This window comes from Vombatus ursinus, unplaced genomic scaffold (assembly GCF_900497805.2).
Source record: "Vombatus ursinus unplaced genomic scaffold, bare-nosed wombat genome assembly UNPS02008961.1, whole genome shotgun sequence".
NCBI classification, from domain to species: domain Eukaryota; kingdom Metazoa; phylum Chordata; class Mammalia; order Diprotodontia; family Vombatidae; genus Vombatus; species Vombatus ursinus.
This window is the reverse complement of record NW_020948739.1, coordinates 3,275,904-3,286,516: the sequence shown is the minus strand read 5'-3', so window position 1 is coordinate 3,286,516 and position 10,613 is coordinate 3,275,904. Positions and strand designations below refer to the sequence as shown.

The 10,613-nt window shown below is 40.5% G+C and overlaps 1 protein-coding gene across 1 annotated transcript in view; it reads right to left on the bottom strand.

The window, feature by feature from the left end:
- Positions 1-7,711: 7,711 nt before the first annotated feature.
- The window catches only part of LAPTM4B (lysosomal protein transmembrane 4 beta), a 111,661-nt gene continuing 108,759 nt past the window's right edge, over positions 7,712-10,613 (bottom strand). The window contains exon 7 of the mRNA XM_027849871.1: positions 7,712-10,582. Coding sequence (XP_027705672.1) covers positions 10,382-10,582 — 201 coding nt within the window. The 3' untranslated portion in view covers positions 7,712-10,381. The remainder of the gene's footprint in view (positions 10,583-10,613) is intronic.

Here is a 10,613-nt window from a genome sequence, read left to right as displayed (position 1 = left end):
TTCTCAATGCATCTCTTCCTTGCTACTTCCATAGTTAAAATTCATATCTGTGATTGATTGACAGTTGAGCTTCCTTTACTCTCTGCTTTCATCCTCACTGACTTGAGTGTTATGCATCATCTTCTCAAGACACTGATTCCATGATATCTGTACCTCCTACAATCCCTTTCCTTACCTTTCCTTGCTAAAAGAGCTGCTATGGCCAACTTATCCATCATGTAGTGGTCAGTCCACTGGAGATAAGCTTCTCCATGCTTACCTCGGCTAGTTTTCTGATAACAAAGTCTGCTGCTGGTTTCACACTCAAAATCTTTTCACCTCGGTTGAACTCTACAGGAATAACCACCAAGAGGCTGAGTTCATCTCCATCATGAGGCCCTTGCTTTTTAAAAACCTTAAATATTTTCTCACTCTTATTTTGCAGCCTCGCCTGTCTTTTCTTGCCCTTAAAAAATATAAATCTTCCTTCTCTTGAAAGGTTTGTTCTAGCATAAGTTATTATCCCTTTAATACACGAGCAGTTTGGTTTCTGAAAGGGGCAGAAAAAAAGCATTTTCCATAAAGAAGAAATCAATCAACTTGTGAAGAATGTCAGGTAATGATCCTTTTATAGATGAGCAGTTTAGTGGCTGAAGAAGGGAAGAAAAAGAACTTTTGTTTGATAAAAACTGCTAAAATCTATGTGTAAAGAAATAAAATTTCCATATACAAGCAGTTTAGTTGCCAAAAGGGGTAGAGAATGAATTTTTGTATGAATAAAAAGGTTTAAATCACTTTGTAAAGGATTTAAAGTGATGCCTATTTTGTAGATAAAAAGTTTTGTCAGAAAAAGAACTTCTGTTTACCAAAAACTTGTAAAATGCAATTGTGAAGAAACAGTTTTCAGAGACACAGAATGTGTCTGCATTGCCCAGGAAGAGTCAGTTTGTTGAGTTGTGCTATTCTCTGGCCAAATGGAATAACTAACCTATATAATAGTTATATTATAACTTATAATATAACACTTTTTCAGTACCCTTTAAGAATGACTACAAATTGAGAGCCATTGCTTTGTCTGTTTGAGAGTAGAAGAGTATTTGCCTAACAAGAGAACGATGAGGATCAGAATTGTAGTTAGCAGAGAAGTAGCTTCATGTGGTTCATCTGTAGCAAGGGCTGTCATTGTGTATCTTGAAGGAAGAAAGATTAGACATCTCTACCCTCTTCCCTCCACCCCCTTCTTCAAGGGAGACTTTCATTATGGCCATAAGGGGAAGGAGGTGGTTGGGGCCAGAGACTGCTATGATTTCTTCAGAGGAAGAGTGTGCTAGGCTAGAAGTGTATCTGTCTCTTCCCTTAAATATTACTTTAGGGAATATGATTGGGTTCAATCTAATTTCTGATTGCTGTGCCATTATTATTGAGAGGAAGGTGAACCCAAAGCTCTGTATCCAAGGCTTGGCCCCTTTCAGCTAAATACCAGTTCCACAATGAACACATAGCCAAGAAATCTATTTATCTAAATCATAGCAAAACAAAAATCAAAGAAGGTATAGATAGGAGAATATATAACAGACAATACAAAAATTGAAGGAACTCTCCCACTGGGAATAAGATAACTCAGTTCAACCATGAAAAGAGTGTCCTGGATTTTACTCAAAGGGAACTTGCCCACAGTCTCTTCTGTAGCTATGTAGGATAGGGACATGATGGAGATGGTAAGTTCCTCTCATCTCCTTTGGCAATCTGAAGTGGGGTTGACCCCTTCCATCTTCCCTCTTGAAGGTTTGGCCACCAGACGTGGCCAAAGCAACTTGATATTTGAAGAGTCCCCTAAACTATAGAAGACTGGAGCTACTCTGTCTCTCTCACCAACTCTACCCTACCTCTCACACAGGCCAGAGCATTTGTCTCCACCAATGAAGAAAGAGTCCTGGACCAATGGGCTTTGGAATAGAGGTTACATTCCTAAATGGACTAAAGATATTAAGGCCTGCAACCCCAGTTTAAATTATCCTGTGTATAAGTATTTTCTTCATTCATATGCCTTCTTACCAGCTTTTTGCCATGTGTGTGCTAACTCTTCCCAAAAGGTATTTCATGGATTAGTGACATTTTAAAAGTTCAAGAGACATAATTTCTGGGTAATTTAATCATTTGATTAATAAGGCTAGCATGTTTACTAATAAAAAGTGGTCAGTGGCACTCCTGAATGCCAAAGACCCCTCATGGCAGTGGGCTCACAGTTTACATACCTTTGGAAGAGTTCCTGAGGGTGGCAATCAACTCTGATTGGTTAATAATTAATGAAAGAATGAATATTACAATGAGGGGCTGGGCTATATTCCATTACAGGTCTTGGAGTATGTGATTTGGATCACCGGAGTCTTGGCCAAAGAGACTTATCAACTTCCATACTACCTGTCTGACAAAAGGGAGATTCCATATTTTCCCAGACCTGTCTGAGTAAACACAACGAGCAGGAATCTATCCTGTTAGCCCAAACTTAGAATTTCTTTTAGTGTCTGATTAGATCTTAGCTTGGTTAAGTCTTTGAGCAAGATTTCCCACATTGGCTGATTTCTGGATGAGGAAGGAGAAAAGGAGAAAAACCTTGGCCCTGATTCAATAATTAGTTACTAATACAAGAGAGAAATAATAATTTCTCTCAGATCAGTGGGTGAGTGTGATTTATGTTTACATGTCAATTGTGATGTATTGATCATTCATTTGCTTATATTAACCATGATTGATTGCTTATTACTGCTTTTCCCTTACTGTTAAGTGGATGATTGTACTGAAAATCTAAAAGTGTTATCCTGAGTGACTGGTTTTATATAAATAGGAATGACTCAGGTAGAGGCTCAACAACCATACTGAGAGTAAGGGGAGTGTATTCGCCAACAACAGGCTTATTCCTGGAACCCTGAAAGTTTAAGTGCCATAAGATGGTGGTGGTCCTTCTTTAGGAACTCAAATCTGTCTATATGAGAGCAGCTTGGGGTGAATGAGTCAGGCTAGGAAGTCAATATAGGGGTCCATGCAGGCAGGCATCTCATGCAGGTATTATACCATGATTGACAATTCCAACATGTCTTAGTTTGAGTAGAGTTCTCTGGCCAAAGCACTAAAGCTCTTAATCTCCTGACTTTCATACTTATATGTAGTTAATGAACTGATTCTATGCTCCCAGTGGTCTAGAACATCCCATATACTTTTTTTCAAACCGTGTGCATTCACTAGGGGAACTAATAAATACATGCACCTTTGTAGAGGCCAACACTGATATCTGGAATGTACTTCCTCCTCACCACCACCTGGTAGTATCCTCCTTTCAAAGATTATTTCAAACACCACCCCTTACATGAGGGCTATTCTAAGTCCCTCCTGACCCCTCAGTTATGAGTGTCCTCTCTATCCCTCAGTATTATTTTGTATTTATTTATCAAAGTACATGTTATTTCCACTATAGAATATAAACTCCTTAAGAACAGGAATAGTTTCAATCTTGTCTTTGTACCTCCCTGGCTTAGCATAGTGCTTCACACTTGTTGTTGTTGTTATTTAGTCATTTTAGTCGTGTCTGACTCTTCATGACCTCATTTGGGGTTTTCTTGGCAAAGATAATGGAGTGGTTTGCCATTTCCTTCTCCAGCTCATTATACAGATGAGCAAACTGAGGCAAACAGGTTTAAATGACTTGCCCAGGGTCACAGAGCTAGTTAAGTGTCTGAGGCTGGATCTGAATTCAGGTCTTCTTGACTCCAGGCCCAGCGCTTTATCTGTTCTTTGCTTCACACTAAGTAGCTACTTAATAAATACTTGTTGAATAAATAAATGAATGAATGTACCAGGTAGACATCAGCCTGTTCAGAGGTGCCATAATGGCACACTCATTCTGTATGTCCATGATAGAATACACTCAGTGTTTGATGAACCTAAAAAGAGCATTCTGCAGCAAACCTTCAATGCCTTTTCCAGACTGTTTCTGCTTTATGAATCATTTCTTCTACTAAAAACACACAACAAAGCCCAGATATGACAATTGAGAGCAAACTGCAATAATCACAACAGATTTCTTTACTATGTTCAGAGAGGCCTTATCTTAGCAAGCTCTGGAAGTTCTTCACACAAAGATGGGTATGAGCTAAGTGAGGGTGGCATGAGAAAAACTAAACTTGAGTGATTCTGCCACTGCCTTAATTTAAGGAGTTGCCTCTCAAATAGCAGCTGTTCTGGCTAATTGGGTTTACAGCAATGAGTGCAGTAGATGCCATTTTTCCGGTGCTGGCCAAGTGACAGCTTATCTCTACTCCTGACGTTCCAGTCTTCAAGTCGGCAGAAGGTATCCATGGGCTTCTGGGCAGAAGGTCACAGATCTGGCCACCTTCCAGGCCCAAATGAGCTAGTCAGCAGGAAACTTGGCCAGTTTGCCGAACCATTTTGGGTGAAATCCATGGGTGTGGAGATGTCTTTGTAATACCTCTTTTTCCTTCCCTTTCAGAACATGCATCTCAGATGCCAAGAACTCATTTTAAACAACCACAGGAGCTATTTTGGGTATTACTAAGGGCTGAGTTATGATAGTAGCAGAATGACTTAGTCCTTTAGGCTAATGGGTGACTCCTTCACATGGGGGAGGTAGTAGCTCTCAAGATACTTAACTGAGAGATTCAGAATGAACTCCCCAGATGAACATGACCAGGGACTATGAGACCAAAAGAGATATTACCTTCCAAAATATTCTAGTCAGTTTTACAGTAATTCCAGAGATCAACTTCATTGATCAGAGATCATGCTTCATTTTTAAGTAAAGATGTAAAGGAGATAGGAAAAAGTGAAGGCCCTTTACCTACAAGGGAAGCCAAGAAGTGCTGAACTTTCTGTTCAGACATGAGGTCCTGGGTGTTCCAGTTATGGCCTGGTTCTGCTTCTCAGAAAGATCAGCAGGTGGAAGGCAATAGACAAAAGCAAAGAATAAAAACAGCCTTTTACAAATGTACTAAAATAATAATTGCTAGCATTTATGTAGCATTTTAAGGCTTGCAAAACACTTATTTTATCCTCACATCAACCCTCTGAGTTAAGTGTAATTATAATTCCCATATTTTGGATGGGAAAATGAAGGCAGACAGATGTTAAGTGATTTGCCCAGTAAGTATCTGAGGTTGATCTTGAACTCTGATCTTCCTGACTCCAGACCCAGTGCTCTGTCCACTGCACCACCTAGCTGTCCCAAGACATACAACTTTGAGACAAATCATTTAATCTTTATGAATTTGGAGATTCTTGCACTATCTCCCTTCTTCATAGGGTTATTGTGAGGAAGGCTCTTTGGAATAGTCATGATGTGGAAGGTACCTACAGGATAGCATAGTGAAAAGAACACTGCTTTGGTGTTAACAGACTGAGTTTGAGCTCTGGCCCTAGCACTTATTAGCAGAGTGGCACTGGCTACTTACCTCAATTTTCTCATCCAAAACATGGGAATAAATATAGCTGCATAATAGGGACTCATCGTATTACTGTTAAGGAGAGGTATCTCAGCTTCAGTGATGCTCTACACAAAATAAATAAAAACATAATAGAATGTAGATAATGTTAATATGTGGTTTTTTAAGTCAGCATGTGGCCTGCTGAAATCCTTATGTATGGTTTTGTGGCCCCTGTTTCTATTTGAATTTGATATTCCTGTTCTAGTGCACACAATAGCTGTTCATTAAAGGAAGCATCAGGACATCGGAATTCTTGGGGGGCTTTGTGCCTAGACGCAGATATTATTGCATTAGGGGCATGAGCTTGGCAGAGGAAAAAAAAGGACACAGAAATGCTGGCAGTCCAGACAGAGCTAAAGCCAATTCAGCCTTAATGGGCTGCAACAGACTTTCCTGTTCAATGATTGCATGCTGAGAGGAATTAGAGAACCCTTCACAGAGAGTTTTCTCACCCCATTCACTCATACATTTTCCTTTGGAGGATTCTTCCCCATCTTCCACTTTGGAAAACATTATAGATTGCACCCATTTGTATGTTAGAATAATTCTACTGCATGGTTCCTTCTTGTCATTTACTTTGTTTTAATGTCTAATTATATTAAATTTAGACTGTAATCTCTTGAGGGCAGCGACTGTCTTTTGCCTCTGTGTATCCCCAGTGCTTAACACAGTGTTTGCCATATAGTAGGTCCTTAATAAGCATTTATTGATTGATTGTTTGATTAAATGCATTTGTTCTCGGATCAACGTCTTTTGCATGGTTTGAAAATGGACAGTGTTTTGCTAGTTGGGACTCAGGCTGTGATGTATAAATTGATCATCTCAAACAGCCCCCACTAACCTGGGAAATGTTGCAAAGGTCTCCAGAGCAGATTTTTCAGAATTTTCAGGGGCCTGGTGTTTAATTTGCTTCACGGGATTGTAATGTGCTTTGAAAGCCTGAAATTACTACATAAACATGAGTTACTGATCTTTTTCATTCACTCACTAATAATAAAATAAATGCAAATCAAAATAACTCTGAGGTTTTACCTCATACCCAGCAATTTGGTAAAGAAGACAAAAAAGAGGAATTGTCAGTGTTGGAGAGGTTGTGTAAAGAAGGGTACGTTGTGGTACTGTTGGCAGATTGTAAATTGGTCTAACCATTTTAAAAAGCAATTTGGAATTTTTCAAAGGAAATGACTAAAATGTACATGTTGTATGGCCCAGTGATTCTACTGCTAGGCAAATATCTCAAGGAGGTCAATAATTAAAAATAAAAAAGACTCCTTTCCCTCTTGTTCCCCCCCCCCCCCACTATACATCAAACTATTTATAAAACAGCACTTTTTGGAGTAGCAAAGAACTGGAAATATAGTAGATATCCATTGGTTGGGGAATGGTTAAACAAATTGTGGTAAATGAATGTAATGGAATATTACTGGGCAGTAAGAAACTGGGAATAGGGTGAATATATAGAATCATAGAAAGACTTATATGAACTGATGCAAAGTGAAGTAAGCAGAACCAGGAAAATAAAATGCAAAATTACTACAACAATGTAAACAGAAAGAACAGCAAAAAAGCAATTGAAACTCAATGCTGTGAGATTATGACCAACCTTGACCCCGCAGGAAAGCTAATTAGGAGGCATTTCCTTTCTGCCCTCACTGAGACAGGGGATTATGTGTGTGGAATAAATACTACAAAAAAAGGCCTGATTTTATAATGTGTTGGCTAGTTTTGCTGAAGTGTTTTTTTCCCCTTCTCTTTTAAACTTCTTTGTTATAAGGGATAGCTCCCTGGGAGGAGAGGGATGCATTTTTTAAAAAATTATTCATTAGTGTCTTCTTTAGAAATGGGTGAATTTCCCTTACAAGTCTTTTCCTTTTTTATTTTCTATAATCTGCTAACTCTGTATGAGTCTAGAAGCTAGAGGCTGTGGAATTTAGGGAGTGTTTATAGAAAGTAATAATGAGAGACACTAATAGAAAAAAAATCAGGCTGATTCTCAGGAATAAACATTCCCTACGGCGAGTGTCTTGTGGAAAGGGGTAAGATCGCAATTGCTTATTAAGGCTGTACTTAGGGCCTGATGCACACCATATGCAAAGCAGATGAGAAAATGCTGGAAGGAGAGGGGGCCACTGGCAGGAGTTGGGAATAATGGCTTCAAATGTCTGTTCTGTCTCCCCTAGCTCCCAGATTAGGAGATGTTGATTTTCTCTGCAATTTTTTTTAAAGAAACACATAAGCAAGGAACAAACATGACATTTATTTCTTACTCACATGGAAATTGTGTGGCATTTGCATGACAAAATCAGGGAGGGGGTTGTCCATGGGGCAGCATGCCCAGAGGTTCCAAAGGCTATTTTCTTAGACATGAGGACCTATCACTTTAATTGCAGGAAGCCTTCACACAGAGCATATTTAGCAATGAACAAATAGTGTGGTTGCTGACTTTCAAACAAATGAATGCACCAAAGTTCTTCAGCTATCTAGGAAGGTAATACTCAGTAAGAAAAGTAGTGTGTATCCCTCTTCAGAGGAATCTGGGGTTTGCTTTACATTTCAGAGGATTGCCAAGTATCCCAGAAAGCAGAAAGGTAATGCTTGCTTGGACAGAGAGAGGGAAAGAAAATCTTGCTGCGTAAATTTGAAGGTATACATATTGATGTCTATCTATGTGCCTCAGAGACCGGACTAGGCAGCCTCCCTGTATGGGCCTGGACAAGTTTTGGTGAGATCAAGCAACAGGATCTAACCTTGGTTGGAATTGGCAGAAAGAGTTAGGGACTGGCTTATACCTCCAGGGTCGTTTCCAATCTTTTGAGAGCAAGCTGTTGACCTGCAACCCACCAAATATTTCCTGGATGACCTGCTCCTCTATCTGCCTCATCTTACTCTCCAGATACTCTTCCTCACCTCCACCTCCTTCCCCAACTCCAGGAAAAAGTTCCTATTGTCTTCAGCTTCCATGGACAGTCATCTTTGACTCTCTCAACTGACTCAGTTCAACTGATCGAATCTCTGATCTGTCTATACTAACCTTCTCACTGTTGGGTTTTTTTTTCCCCCAAGATGGGCAGCTTCTATTCCCCACATGCCTCTTCTGCCCAAAAAGCTTTCCCTCCATCACGTTTACTAAACTTATTTCCCTTCATCAAGGACTTTTTGAAATCTTTTCCAGGAGCCTCGCTCTTGAATAAGATTATGGCTCTTCTCCCCCACTAAGCTCCCCTTAACACCAAAAAAAATTTGCAAATGGTTTTATAAAACCACAGCACTTGCTAAATATAAACCATTCCAACCAAACTTGTTAAGCCTCAAGCAAATCATACACCCATGCTCTAGATATACCACTGACCTGTCTACATAGGACTTAGATGGCATTGACCCTTACCCTGCCCACGCCCTCCTCACTTACACAGGTATGTACTCTCATCATCTCCCTGGCCCTGTTCTTTCCCACCCTCCTGCCTACCTGGCCCATTCTACTTTACCCAGGGGGTTCCTGCTTTTCTATCCACAGAGCAGGAGGTGCCCATCAGAAATGGTAGAATGAATGAGGCTGTTTGGAAATGCTCCAGAAGAGGGCAGAGCCATGAAGTCAAATGGACAGAGTCAAGGGTATGTTATAGGAGGTCATGGAATGAGGTGGAAGAGGCAGTGGGAGCAGGGAGCAGAATAGGCCTAGCAGGCCTCTGCTAGGCCTGTCCAAGAGTAATATAACAAGTGAAACCTACTGCTTGAGTGGGGGACTTAGTTTTGGGGAAGACAGAAAACAGTGGTGCTCAAAGCTGAAACAGTAGATGCTACAGTCTGGGAAATCAGAATCATATAGACAAGAGCTAAAGCAATATTAACATGTAGCTTAACATTCTCTGTCATTTTATAGGTGAGAAAACAGCCTGAGAGAACACTCTGTCTTCTTCCCTAGGTAATGTGGAAAATTTACAAGCTCACTATATGCAAAACCTGCCAGTTCTATTGTATATGTTTTAGGCCCACCCATGGATCTCTTGAGGGAGAGGACCAAGAATCAAGAGGGTGACTTGGAATTCTAAACATGAGGCAAAAGTATCACCCTTGATTTAGCATCTTAAATATGTAACCTTTGTGGAGGTTCAATTTGAGAAGGGAACTATGAGTGGAGAAACATATTTCAAGTGCTTAGAGGGTTGATGGGCCAATGATAGGTGACTGGTCAGCTCCAGTCCCCTTTTGAGTGCACAGCTTGGATTAGACTATGAGCCAAAGAACTATCTACAGCATCTCATTGTTCTGGGGAGCATTTTTCTGCAGAGCATTTCTATGTATGGAATTATAGATTGAGTGAGTTTAAAAGACAAGAGTGACCATTGCCCAGGAGGCAGGGGACATTATGGGAGCATGGATTCAAATCTGCTGTTGATTTCTAAGTCATACGGAGGATTGTCCAGTGAATGCCTATGAAAGTTGAAATGGCTATCCCATTCCCCAAATCAGCGAGATGCTTTAGCAAGCATCAGCCCTACCAAACTCATCCTGAACAACAGAATTGAAAGGGACATGAAAACCCTTGCCTTCCTCTAATTTTATTCTGTATATTTTCAAAAGTTAGAGGGCACAAAGATGGAGCTTGTCCCTCACCTCTACCTGATTTAGGGACTTCCATGGGTATCAAATGAAACTGCTCTCAGACTCAAGGCGCAGTTTCCAAAATGTTGAATGTAAAAGTCTTATAAATGAAGCTACTATTGGCTTAGCACAAATGCGAAAATTCTGCAGCCTATCACGTAGATGACACAACTGAAGCACATTTTAAAAATTGTGGGCAATAAATTTTTAACATGATATCAGAGTCTGACAATTGTAAGAGGTGGGCAACAGACAGACAGACAGGCAATCTCAGAGGGCACATCTCCGAAGGAATGAACTATTGCTCACACATCTGAGGAAAGCTGTCGTTCCCAGGGCCATGCCACCTTTTGGCTCAGGCAGATACGTAAGGTGGGGGGGGGCTCTTTACTTGCAACCATACCCCCACTCGAACCGGCACCCACACCTGCCTCTGCCCCTGCCCCTACACCCATTGCAGTTGCTGTGGAGGCTGTAGTGGTGTCATCGTAGGGTGGTAACAGCACCTGGGGAGGAAGAAGAAACAGAGGATAAAGT